This window comes from Vulpes vulpes, chromosome 14 (genome assembly GCF_048418805.1).
Source record: "Vulpes vulpes isolate BD-2025 chromosome 14, VulVul3, whole genome shotgun sequence".
In the NCBI taxonomy this organism is placed as follows: domain Eukaryota; kingdom Metazoa; phylum Chordata; class Mammalia; order Carnivora; family Canidae; genus Vulpes; species Vulpes vulpes.
Window position 1 is genome coordinate 24,222,580 of NC_132793.1, and position 13,999 is coordinate 24,236,578.

A 13,999-nucleotide genomic window follows, 5' to 3' on the forward strand; every position below is an offset into this window, starting at 1 on the left:
TAACTATTCTTGGCCCTCATGAGCACTGAACACTGTTTCCTCTAATCCTTTTGTCTGGTTCTTTCCTTGTCCTTGGACAGCTTCTTCACATGCATGTGCTAGTAAGTACTCAGCTGAATATTTGAGTAGATCTTTAGAATTCTCTTTCTCTCTCTCCTCCTTGGTACTCTTGGTCTTCCCAGACTCTCAGCTCTGTTTCCCCAACTGAGAGAGGCTGCTGGGCTCCATCTGGGTGCCCTCTCCTTATACTATATAGCCTGAAACATCCTTCCTTTTTTAAAAAATTTTTTGAAAATTTTATTTATTTATTTATTTATTTTAAGATTTTATTTATTTATTCATGAGAGATACAGAGAAAGAGAGAGAGAGGCAGAGACACAGGCAGAGGGAGAAGCAGGGTCCACGCAGGGAGCCCGACGTGGAACTCCAGCCCGGGTCCCCAGAATTAGGCCCCGGGCTGAAGGCAGCGCTAAACTGCTGAGCCACCCGGGCTGCCCTCCTTTTTTTTTTTTTTTTTTTTAAGTTTTTGTTTATTTATTTGTAGAGACAGAGAGAGAATGAGAGGCAGAGACACAGGCAGAGGGAGAAGCAGGCTCCATGCAGAGAGCCTGACGTGGGACTCCATCCAGGGTCTCCAGGATCACGCCCCAGGCTGCAAGCGGCGCCAAACCGCTGCGCCACCGGGGCTGCCTTCCTTTTTTTTTTTTTTTTTTTAAAAAAACAAAATGTTATTTTATTTTATTTTTTAAGATTTTATTTATTTATTCATGAGAGACACAGAGAGAGAGAGGCAGAGACACAGGCAGAGGGAGAAGCAGGCTCCATGCAGGGAGCACGATGTGGGACTCCATCCCAGGTCTTCAGGATCACGCCCTGGCTGAAGGCGGTGCTAATCCGCTGAGCCACCAGGGCCGCCTACATTCAGATTTAAGATCAGTGTTGTATATTGTGATTTTTTTACTTTTTATTAAAAACTGTTTATTTTGAGCTGGTCTTTGGCATGGGAAACACGGCACTAGAGGACATTTTCAATTTATAGCTAAACCCCTAATTAAAGAAATCAAGTCTCTTTAAAGTTCCCTGATTAAAAAACAAGATTGGTCTCAAGCCCCAGGCAAGAAGGCATGTGAGAATTCAGTGTGACTGTGAGGAGGACAGGGCAGAGCAGGGAGCTGGGCAGCCACTGACAGGCTTGGGGCATTTACAATTTATTATTTCCACTTAACAAAGCATTCAGATCTCACTGTCTTGCTTCATTTTCTTCCTCCAACAACCCTGAGGCAAAATTCTTGACGGATGAGGAAATGGGGCTGAAGAGGTTGAGCGACTTGACAAAAGACAAATCAGTAGCAGAGTTAAAATTTAAACTTGCTTCTTAGAGATGGATTAAGGAGCAAAGCAATCCTTAGCCATGTGGCTGTCAATGATCAGGGAATATCCCTGGGAAGTGCTAAATAGAAGTGAATTCTGCTGATAGGGCCTCCTAGCAGATGAGCGAGAAATTACTAGATAAACTGCAGAGGTGGGGATGCCGGAGTCTGAGATTGTCAGATGAATGAATACTTGGAGGAGCAGTGGCTAGCTCCCACCCTGCCTCCTAAAGGAGACTGAGGTTCCCTTAGGACTTCTGTCCCCAGAGAGGGTATGCAAGTAGAGAGTCAGAACCGAGATGCCAGGAAGATAAAGAAGAACCTGAGTGTTGCTACTCATCCTCCCTTCTGGACCTTCCTCACACAGTATTCACCTTTGCTCTCAAAGAATAGACTGTAAAATAACAATGTTGGCTCCATGAGTGTTTGCCAGGAGCCAGACCCTTCCCAAGCATCATTCTTTTTTTATTTTTTATTTCCCAAGCATCATTCTATTGGATTCTCACTGTGATTTTCTGAAGCAGATGCTACTGTCATCTCCATTTCAAACATAAGGAAATGGGAGCAGGGGATGACTTTACTCATTTTCTATTGCTACATAACAAAGCTTAAGATCTGAAAACCACAATACTCATTTATTATCTCACACATTTTCTGCAAGTAGGGAATTGAAGAGCAGATTAACTGGGTGATTCTAGCCTGGGGCACCCCAAGACATTCCTGCCAAGCTGTCAACCAGCACTGCAGTCATCTTAAAGCTTCACTGTGGCTGTAAGATCCAGTTCCAATGGCTCATGAGCAGGGCTGGTGTTGTGCCCAAGATTGTGAATCCGAGAAACCACTAAGGACCCGACACCGATGCAAACACACGAGGGGTTATTTACAAGCTCGAGCTTGGGTCCAAGTGTACCCGACACAGCAGAGCAGGGACTTGGACCCCGAAGTGGGTTACAGCTGGGTTTTTTATAGGCTGGTCTAAGGGATTTTCAGAAGGGGTGGAGGAATTTCTCAAGTTCTGTTTACATTCTAATATGGGGCTTAAGGGCATTGAGCTCTGTTCTCATTCTAATATGGGACTTTCTACCACAGATGTGGGCTCTGTTGTCTTTCTGATATGGGATTCCCTGCAGTTCCTGTAAAGTTCAGCTCTTATTCACAGGGGCCTAAGATGGCTGTACTTGTGCTAATGCTAAACTTGAGGTGGAATGGCCTTGATTTTTCTCAGCCTCCACAGCTGGCAAATCAGTTGGCAGCTGTATCAGTTACTTGTCATGTGGATTTCGCCATTGGGCTGCTTGCGTGTGCTTACAACATGGCAGCTGACTTCTCCCAGAGCAACTGATCTAAGAGACCAAAGAGGAAGCTGAAATGTAGTTCCTGGCTTAGCCTCAGAAGTCACACTGTCATTTCTGTAACACCCTAGTGGTAAAATCACAGGTCAGCTCTAATCATTGTAGGAAGGGTCTTCATACATGGGTGTCCTTCATGGAGGCCAGCTAACACAGTGACAAAGGAATTTACCCAAGGTCACGCACATGGGAAATATCAAAGGTAGGCTTTGAACCCAGGCAGTTACCATGTCACAGTAAAGACTGGCTTGAGAGAATGGGGGTAGGCAGGTACCCAGAGATCTCCTCTGTCCTGGAGATATTCACATTTCAAATTGTGGATCTCATTCCAGTGATTACGTGGGTCAAATACTTTATCCGATGTGTCAGACAGACACTTTGCCAAAACAGCATGACCTGGGCATGTGTATTAATAGATTGCACAAATCATCCATTTGACAGTGGACTTGGTGAGTCAGAGGGAACCTGGATTCTGGCTCCAGCTCTGCCTCTGACTTACTGTGTAACCTGGAGTGAGTTTTAGCCCCTCTGAGGTCTTTGATTTTCTTTCTGTACAATGGGACAGTTCAATCCTAAGGGCCCCGCAGGCCTCTGGCTAAGAGATTCCTGGATTTCATGCACAAAGTTGTTTACCAGGAATGTTGAGGCGGTTTCCTCTCCTCTTTCCCGGGATCTCTCAGACCTTTGCCTGAGTAGTGTGGACCCCTTAGGTACAAGGGTCACTTTTTTGGAACCAGGCCAGGCTGGGCCAGGCTGCTTAGCCCTGCTTCCCCCGCAGCTGGCTGGCACCATTGTTCCCCCATAAAGCTGGGCCCGGTTCCAGCTGCTGCTGCCCTCGGGGCAGGGGAGAGGCTCAAAGAACTCAGTTGTGTGGCTTCCCCCCTCCCCCAGGGCAGGCCTGGGTCACCCAACAGGCTGACTCAGCCCATGGATGGGAACAAAGAACATGAGACGTGGTTTAAGGAAAGAATTTGACATTTACTATCCCCCCACCCACCCTGCCCCGACCTCCCACCCCTGGAAAAGCTTCAAAGTAATCATCACAGGGAAAATCCTGCTATACTTATTTTACAGTCTAGTAGGATATTAAAAAAAAGGGGGGGGGTGAGGGTGAGGGCAGTATAATCATTCAGGGCTTTAAGGACCTATATTTAAATGAGTCTACAATGCACATCTGTTTGCCTTTTAATTGGGACGCATGTTACAGCTGAGGAACATGAAAAAGTACATAGTGTTACACAAAATGATAGTGCATATTACAATGGTGGATCTTAAATTGGATGAAATATGGTCCTGAGGCCCTGTCCTTGGAGCCTGGGTCCAGCTGTGTCCATCCTCTCCTCCACTGTCCCACTCTCAGCCCCTCTCTCTTCCACTACCCGGGGCCTGTCTTTACTCTGGGTCTCCAGGACAATCCTTCAAACTTTCTCAAGCTTTTCCTCTGCATTAAAACCCTGAAGGGGGCAGCCCCGGTGGCGCGGCGGTTTAGCGCCGCCTGCAGCCTGGGGTGTGATCCTGGAGACCCGGGATTGAGTCCCACGTCAGGCTCCCTGTAGGGGGCGTGCTTCTCCCTGTGCCTTTGTCTGTGTCTCTATGAATAAATAAACAAAATCTTAAAAAAAAAAAAAAAAACCTGAAGGAATTGTGAGGCGGGGGGTAGCTGTCCCCCACTTCTGCTGAAGACAGAGTAGGTTTCAGCACAGTTGAAGGGCACAAAAGAATGAAAAGAAATTTAATTTCATGAGTAATAGCTAACAGTTATCCAACACTGTGCTGCAGGCACTATTCTAGGTGATTCATGGATGTTAATTCATTTAATCCCTACAAGCATTTATCAGGTGGCTGCTAGTGTATCCCCATTTTAAAGATGTGAGAAACGAGGCACAGAGAGTCACTATAACTTGCCCAACATCACATAGCTAGTAAGTGGCAGAGCCCAGAGGTAAAACAGCAAAATTCCTCCTCTGCCCCGGAGGTAACACTGTCATCAGGTGTACACATCCTGCCAGATCTTGTTTTTTTATGGATTTGTGGCTTAAACATATAGAAAAATATTATTTTGCTTTTGATCATATTGTTCTGAGACATGTATTTTCTATACAAGTACATAGAGATATCCTAGTTCTTTTTACTTTTTTAAATTATAAAAAAAATATTTATTTAAGTAATCTCTTCACCCATCATGGGGCTTAAACTCACCCCCTAGATCAAGAGTCAAATGCTCTTCAACTGAACCAGTGGGGCATACCTCCTTTTTTTGGGGGGGGGCATACCTCCTAACCCCGTTTTTTTGCTTTTGTTTTTGATTTTTAAGTAGGCTCCAGCCAATGAGGCTTGAACTCATGACTCTGAGATCAAGACCTGAGCTGAGATCAAGGGCCTAGTTGATTGAGCCACCCAAGTGTGCCTCCCTACCCCCTCAGTTCTTTTTAACTACTACCCAGTGTCTATACTGTGTATGCTATGGAAATAACCCCAAGTGCCTCCAAGAGACCAGGCCCCATCCTCCCTCTGGGCTTCACATTTTATTCACATGTATATCTCATTTCAACCTGACAACCTTTGATCACAAGCATTTTTTCCATTTTAGAGGTGAAAAAGAGGGGAGCCTGACCAACTCAGTTGGTGGAATATGTGACTCTTGATCTCAAAGTTGTGAGTTCAAGCCCCACAATGGGCATAAAGCTTACTTTTAATAAATAAATAGACAGATAAATAGGAAGAGAGTGAGGCCTAGAGAGGGTAAGTATATTATCCAAGTGAATGAAACATGATTTGAACTAAGAGTGTACACTTTTACCCGTTGCACTTCTAAGAGCCTTTCCAAATGCAACAGTGCACCTCAGTACCCTGTTGGTGAATATTTGGATTGTTTCCTATTTTCCCCCATGACAAGCAATGCTGAAGTCAACATCCTTGCACATGCTTCTTTTGTCCACATGGAAACATTTCTGAGGGTTGGTTGTGATGGTGAACTTGCTGAGTCAAAGGCCATTACATTTTTAATAACAATACTGCTAAACCTCCCTCAAAAAGGCTTTTCTAATTTACCTTCCCACCAGTTGGAGATTCCATTTGCTCTAAGATGTTCAGGATTTGGGGTCACCACATCTGGGCTTGAATCCCACCTTTGCAGCATGACTTTGGGCAAGTTATGCTGTTGTGTGTATGAGTTTCTTTCTCTCCTCCTCTTCTTTCTCCCCCTGTCTCTTTTTGTCATGCAGGGTCCTGTCGTACAAATAGTCTACAATTGAACTGTTCTGGTGTTGATGGGCATCAGGTTGTTTTCAGAAGAAGGTTGCCATGAGGGGTGCCTGGGTGGCTCAGTGGTTGAGTGTCTGCCTTAGCTTACTTAGGTCATGATCCTGGGGTCTTGGGATTGAGTCCCTCATTGGGCTCCCTACAGGGCGCCTGCTTCTCCCTCTGCCTATTTCTCTTCCTCTCTCTCTGTGTTTCTCATGAATAAATAAATAAAATCTTAAAAAAAAAAGAAGGTTGCCATGAACACTCATGTACATGCCTTTTGGTAGACATATTTATGTACTCCTCTTAGACATATAAACCTAGGATGTTGCTGAATCATAAGGGAGATATAGATTTAGTTTTCATATATATTGCCAAATAGTTTCTTTTTTTTTTTTTTTAATTTATTTATTCATGAGAGACACAGAGAGAGAGGGAGAGAGAGAGAGGCAGAGGGAGAAGCAGGCTCCATGCAGGGAGCCCAATGCGGGACTCGATCCCGGGTCACCAGATCAGGCCCTGGGCTGAAGGCAGCACTAAGCCGCTGAGCCACCCGGGTTGCCTGCCCAATAGTTTCCAAAGGGATTGTGCCAATTTATTTTCCTACTGACAATGTATGAGAGTTCTAGTTGCTCCACATTCTCATCAACATTTGATATTGTCAGCCTTTTACATTTTAGCTATTCTGATGGCACTATGCTCTTGTAATCCTCATATCACCCCGGAGAAGTATATGTGTGTGTGAATACTGTTGTTTAGTGACTGACCTCATCAATATCCTTCTTCCTACCTACTTCTGGCTTAGGAGGGCACTGTGATATAGTTCTGCCCGATGAGACAGAAGAGAACACCCACTGTGTAAAACTTCTGAGAACTGGGAACATGTTGGCTTTCTGAGAAGAGACTCAGGTTGCTCATCCTTCATTCCTTTACTTTTCTTTATTTTTCTACCTGGAACATGGACATTATGTCATCCATGGGACAACATATTCCATGAGGCCACAACATGAGGAAAAGGCCAACAGAATCACAGAGACACTGGCCATGACGTCATTAAGCCAGTGAAACAAACCAAGTAGCTCCCTGTGTTGAGATTTCCTGTAAGACAAAGTCCCCTAACCTATTAGTCTGGTTTTCTCTTATTGCAACCAAGTTCATTCTTTGGCAGTACTTTAGCTATCTCCACTCTGCAAGTGAGGAAAGAGAGGCTCAGACAGTTCAACTGAAACAACAATGCAAGGAGCACTAGGGAATGGAGAAGGTTCTGAGATGCATGGAGTTGACAGGATATTAGAGGCCTCTGCTTGTAAGGACCCTAGGGGAAGTAGTACCCTTTCTGAAGGCTCAAGAGAGGAAACAAGGCCGTCATAAAGACCTCCCTGAAGATTAATATATCTCTCTGGACAAATTTTACCAAGTATCCTTCCTCTAAATAAAGTCAACCTCAAATCAAGCCACTTTGATTGATCAATCTGCCATCTCTAAGCTGGAGATCTTTCAGGCCCTTCTAGGTCTACTACCTATGATTCTCTACCTCTTTATAACCCATCTGGTATGCATAATTACATTACATGAGTACACCACATTATTATCCTGTTTATGGACCTTCAGGTTGCTTCTAATATTTCATATTTACAAACAATGATGCCATGAATAGTGTTGTACATGTCTTCTATGATATTCTCTCAGATATAGATTTGGGAATGGAATTGGTGTGTCAAAGGGCATGCACAGCTTCAACTTTGCAAGTCATTGCTAAGTGGCTCCCCAGAAAGCATATTATGCATATTTGCTTATGCATATTTGCTTCTCCCCTACTAACAAAGCATGAGAAGTCTTGGTACTCCTCATCGTTGTCAACATTTGGTATTGGCAGACTTATTAATGTTGTGGATTGAGTTACAACATACATAAAGTTAAGTAAATAAAATGTACCTGTCCTAAGTGTCCAGCTTCATGCATTTTTACTTTTGTTAAACTCATGTAAACTCTTCCTGGACTATTTCCAGACCACTAGATGGCTCCTTCAGGTCCCTTTTCAGTTAAGATTCCTCAATCCCTCTGCCAAAGTAACAACTATCCTAATTTCTAGAAACATAAATTAGTTTTGCTTGTTCTTGAACTTCATACAATTGGAATTATACAGCATGTACTCTTTTTTTGCTTAACTTCTTTCACTCAACTTAGTATCTGAGATTCATCCATGTTTTTTTTTTTTTTTTTTCATCCATGTTAAAAAAAAAAAAGAGAAATTTATTTTGAGGAACTGGCTCCTATGATTACAGAGAGGGAAGTCTCACAATCTGCCACCTCTAAGCTGGAGACCCAGGAAAGCTGGTGGTGGTAATTCAGTCCAAGGGCAGGAGAAGATCAATGTCCCAGCCCAAACAGTCAGGAAGAGAACAAATTCTACCATCCTCCACCTTTTGTTCTATTCAGGCCCTCAATGGATTCGATGATGCCCACGTACATGGGGGAGGATGATCTACTTTACTAAATCCACTGATTCAAATGCTAATCTCATCTGGAAACGCACAGAGACACTCAGAAATAATGTTTAATTTGGACACGCTGTGGCCCAATCAAGCTGACACAAAATTAAGCATCACAAAGGGTGAGGGTGGGCAGCCCAGGTGGCTCAGCGGTTTAGCTCCATCTTCAGTCCAGGGCGTGATCCTGGAGTCCCGGAATACAGTCCCAGGTTGGGCTCCCAGCATGGGGCCTGCTTCTCCCTCTGCCTGTGTCTCTACCTCTATCTCTCTCTGTGTCTCTCATGAATAAATAAATAAATAAAATAATAAAAAAAAACCTTTGCCTAGAAAGCCATGTATTAAAAACAAACAAACAAAAAAAAAAACAAAGGGTGAGGGTGACAAGGACTCTTTGCCAACTAGAGTAGTGTCAGGAGGGGGATCTGATGTTGGGCCTGTCCCTTCCTTTTCAACTCCTGTGGTGCCTAGTAGAGGCTCTGCATTCAACAGAAGCTCAAGAAACTTGCTAAAGTGACTAATTTCATGGGGACATCTCCCAATAATAACAATTCAATATCGGGCACCTACATATGTGGGACACCTTTTTATTTACAACTTCATCTTTCTCTCTTGACAACCCTAGGAGTCTGTACCATTTTTCTCTTTCACAAAGGTGGAAACTGAAACCCACAGAGGCCCAATTTGGTCTGCCTTAGATCCTAGAAAAATGAAGTGCTGTGGGTTGAACAGCAGCCCCTCAAAAGATATACCCCTATCCTAATTCCAGAACCTATGAACTGCAGGTACCATTCAGTTAAGGATCTCAAGATGTGGGCAGCCCCAGTGGCTTAGTGGTTTAGTGCCGCCTTCAGCCCAGGGCATGATCCTTGGAGACCTGGGATCGAGTCCCACATTGGGCTCCCTGCATGGAGCCTGCTTCTCCCTCTGCCTGTGTCTCTGCCTCTCTCTCTCTCTCTCTCTCTCTGTGTCTCTCGTGAATGAATGAATCTTAAATTTTATTTTTATTTATTTTTTTATTTATTTATGATAGTCACAGAGAGAGAGAGAGAGAGAGGCAGAGACACAGGCAGAGGGAGAAGCAGGCTCCACGCACCGGGAGCCTGACGTGGGATTCGATCCCGGGTCACCAGGATCACGCCCTGGGCCAAAGGCAGGCGCTAAACCGCTGCGCCACCCAGGGATCCCTTAAATTTTTTTTTTTAAAAGAAGATCTCAAGATGTTTATCCAGATGGATCTTTTTTTTTTTTTTTTTTAAGATTTTATTTATTTATTCATGAGAGAGAGAGAGAGGCAGAGACACAGGGTCCATGCAGGGAGCCTGACATGGGACTCAATCCCAGGTCTCCAGGATCAGGCCCTGGACTGAAGGTGGTGCTAAACCGCTGAGCCACACGGGCTGCCCCTCTAGATGGGTCTTAAATCCTAAATCCGATGATAAACATCCTCCGAAGAGACAAGAAGAGGGAAGAGACAGAGGGAGAACAGGAGGCCATGGGAAGATGGAGACAGGATGTGTCCATAAACCAGTGAACTCTCAGAGCTACCAGAAGCTGGAAGAGGCAAGAAAGGATTCTCCCCTCGAGCCTTTGGAGGAAGTGTAACCCTGGTGACACTTTGATTTTGGACTCTGGTGCCCATAACTCTGCGAGAAGAATTTCAGTTGCTTTATGCTACTGGTCCACGGTAAGTTGGCACAGCAGCTGTAGGAAAGCAACACATGAGGGTGGTAGAGAAGGCAAAGGAGAATAAGGAGGGTCAGCTGCCCCTGCTGAAGCGCATGGTTCTCCATTGCCTGGCAGCTTTGTGACCCAGTCTCCTCCACTCTGCCTCTAGTTCATCTCACTGCAGCTGCAATGGTCTCCTTTCGTCATCCCTGGAATATGCTGGGCACATTCTCACCTAAGGCCTTGGTGCTTCTTGTTTCCTTTGCCTAAAATATTTGTCTTCCCCTGAACACTCAGTTTCCTGCTCCTCAGACAAGCCTCCCTGACCTCTCTCTAGAGTGTCTCCCACCTCCCAAGTCACCCTCATCCCTCTAATTTTTCTTCATGGCCCTCAAAATCACCTGATGGGACGTTTGTCCACGATACACATGTTTACATATATAATACCCCCTCCAACTAGGACATTAGCTCCTCCAGGACAGGGGCTTTGTTCATTGCTTTATCCCCAGCCTTTAGCATGGTTCCTGGTCCATGGGAGGTATTCAATAGATATTTGAATGACTACTTTCCTTCGACAGCACATAGACTAAATGTGGAACAATACAGAGAAGATCAGCATGGCCCCTGTGGAAGGTTGACATGCAAATTCATGAAGTGCTTCCTATTTTTTAAAAAATATTTTATTTATTTATTTATTCATGAGAGACACACAGAGAAAGGCAGAGAGATAGACGAGGGAGGAGCAGGCTCCTTGCAGGGAGCTTGTTGTGGGGCTCTATCCCCAGACCAGGATCATGCCCTGAGCCAAAGGCAGATGCTCACCCACTAAGCCACCCAGACATCCCAAGTACTTCCTACTTTTTAAGATTTTATTTATTTGAGAGAGTGAGAGAGCGAGATAGTGAGCATGAAGTGCAGGGAGGGGCAGAAGGAGAGGGGGAAGCAGACTCCCTGCTGAGCAAGGAGCCTGACACAGGGCTGGGCTTGATCCCAGGACCCTGGGACAATGACCTGAGCCAAAGGCAGACACTTAACTGACTGAGCCACCCAGGTACCCCAAAGTGTTCCATATTTTTGTGTGTTAACTTGAATTAAAATTAAAATTAAGAGAATAAACTAGATGACTAAAAAAATATTTGAATGAATGAACAAATTACCTACTAATAGTGATGGGAATGAGAAGGAGGAGGGCCCAGATATGGAGCTGTCATCCAAGCTGAAGAGGAGACTGTGTGTGGGAAGCTCTTGGCCGTAACAGGGCCTCTGGCCCTCAGCCCAAGTGTGATTATGAACCTCAGAAAAGCCTTTCTCCACATCCCTCCACCTGGCTTGCCTTGTCTTTCCAGCTGATCACAGTCCCCAAGGGTTCATTTGATTCAAACATCCCTGGGAAGGTTTGAAAGCATCCTTTGTTTCTACATTTTCTCATTTTTTCCAAGCATCAAGTATGGACAGATACACACACCCTCATGCACATATATACACATAATCTAACACATACGCTTGGCCATAACCCACAGTCTCATGGACCCTCATGGCTCAGTCTACCCATATCCAGTACTACTTGTGCACAGCTATGGACACACACTGACCCTCAGTCATTTGCACTCCCCTGTCTCACATACTCACACACAGTTAGAGTCCTGCATGTGCCCTCACACACGAGCAGGCCTCCACCCAAGGTCTCACCTAGGTAAGTGCTCACACCGACACATAGACTCACTCATCAGCTCCTCTGGGTATGTGTGCCTGGACCCTCATGCACATACAGCTTTGAACATACCTCCAGGCTTCCTCACACACATACAAACAGGCAATGGCCTGCTGTGGTGACTCACACTTGTCATGACGACCTGTCATGATGGCCTATCATGACTTTGCATAATAACTTAACAACAGCGATATTGACTGAACACTGGCCATGTGCCAGGTACCCTGCCCTTTGAGACCTGTCTCATTTAATTCTCACAACAATCACATGAAATAGGTGCTATTATTAGTCCTATTTTATAGATGAGGAAACAGACTCAGAGCCAAAAGAGTCCAAATGGGATTCTAACCCAGGCATCTGACTCCAGAGTTCCCCTCTCCTTTTCTGGTAGAGTATATTTTTCAAAAATGATTGCATCAACATCTCCTATCCCTCATGCTCTTCTAGAACCTTGTCACTCTCTAATCAAATGGTAGAATCTCTGGCCCCTTCTCTTGAACTTGAGTGGATCTTTGTGACTACTTCAAATAACAGTACGATGAACATGATGCCAATATGAATCCAAGGCTAGATCATAAAAGGTGATACCAAAAAATGGCCAAGATGTAGAAACACGGGGCAGTCCCGGTGGCACAGTGGTTTGGCGCCGCCTGCAGCCTGGGGTGTGATCCTGGAGACCCAGAATCGAGTCCCGCATCGGGCTCCTTGCATGGAGCCTGCTTCTCCCTCTGCCTCTCTCTATCTCTCTGTCTCTATGAATAAATAAATAAAATCTTAAAAAAAAAAGATGTAGAAACACCTGAGTGTCCACTGATGGATGAATGGATAAAGAAAAAATATGCCACTTTTCCCCACACAATGGAATATTATTCAGCCATAAAAGAGGGAAATCCTGGGGTGCCTGGGTGGCTCAGTAGGTTAGGTATCCAACTCTTGGTTTTGGCTCAGGTTATGGTCTCAGGATTATGAGATCGAGCCCACCATCAGCCCAAGCCCAGGATGGAGCCTGCTTGGGATTCTCTCTCTCTCCCTCTGCCCTTCCCTCTGCTTGCACACACTCTCTCTTTCTAAAATAAATAAATCTTAAAAAAAAAAAAAAGGAAATCCTGCCATTTGGGATAAGATTGATGGACTTGAGGGTGTTATAAGTGAAATAAATCAGAGAGATAAAGGCAAACACTCTTACTTGTATGTGGAGTCTCAAAAAGCCAAACTCATAGAAACAGAGTAGAATGGTGGTTGCCAGGGCCTGGGAGGTGGGGAAATGGGGGTGATGCTGGTCAGGGGGCATAAACCTCCAGTTAGAAGACGAATAAATTCTAATGTACAAGGAAGGTGGTGACTATAGTTAACAAGACTGTATTGCATACTTGAAAATTGCTAAGAGAGTATATCTTAAAGGTTCTCATCACCACTATTACCACCACAACAAAAGAATTACTGATAATTATGTGAGGCAAATGATAAGTATACAGTTAATTAATCTTATTGTATTCATCTTTTCATAATACATATGTTTGTCAAATCACCAAATTGTATACTTTAAAGTTATACAATGTTCTATGTCATTTATATCTCCATAAAGCTAGGGAAAAAATTTTTTTTGCGGGGGGAGGGTTTTACTGTTTATTTATGACAAATGTCCCCCATCCGTGGTCTTCTCCCACCAGAAGTTCTTTGAAATGATGCCGTCGGCCTTGGCCAGCTGGAGGATGGAGTCATCAGACTTGCCCATCCTGCGAATGGCCCCGCAGATAGCGTAGGTCTTAAACTGCCCGTTGAACCTGCCAGTCACCTTGTCAACCTCGGCCACGTTCATCTGGATGGACGCGTGGTCCTTGCTGCCGATGATGCGGTTGCTGACGGAGCATTTCCGTGGCATGTACAGGTCCACGAACTTGCCGGCGTCGTTCTGCATGTTGGGGGCGCACCTGCTGCTGCCACCATGAGCTAGAGCGCAGAAAGTTAGGAAAAATATTTTTATGTTTTTATGTTTTTATTTTTTAAAGATTTATTTATTTATTTATTTATTTATTTATTTATTTATGAATGATAGACAGAGAGAGAGAGAGGCAGAGACACAGGAGGAGGGAGAAGCAGGCTTCATGCCAGGAGCCCAACGTGGGACTCGATCCGGGGACTACAGGATAGCGCCCTGGGCCAAAGGCA

At 44.7% G+C, this 13,999-nt stretch overlaps 1 protein-coding gene and 1 non-coding gene across 2 annotated transcripts; one reads left to right on the forward strand and one right to left on the reverse strand.

Annotated features, from left to right (window-relative positions):
• Positions 1 to 10,680: 10,680 nt before the first annotated feature.
• Positions 10,681 to 10,788, forward strand: LOC112928277 (U6 spliceosomal RNA). Its single transcript, XR_003236723.1, has one exon. It is a non-coding gene; the product is annotated as a U6 spliceosomal RNA (small nuclear RNA).
• Positions 10,789 to 13,444: 2,656 nt separating this feature from the next.
• On the reverse strand, positions 13,445 to 13,762 carry LOC112928268 (small ribosomal subunit protein eS21). The gene has a single exon (XM_026009911.1). The coding sequence runs from the start codon at positions 13,746 to 13,748 to the stop codon at positions 13,461 to 13,463; it is 288 nt and encodes a 95-aa protein (XP_025865696.1). The 5' UTR covers positions 13,749 to 13,762; the 3' UTR covers positions 13,445 to 13,460.
• Positions 13,763 to 13,999: the final 237 nt, after the last annotated feature.

What these genes read in the sequence shown, in the direction of transcription:
- LOC112928268 (XM_026009911.1), bottom strand. Translation starts at nt 13,748, where the DNA reads ATGCAGAACGACGCCGGCAAGTTCGTGGACCTGTACATGCCACGGAAA.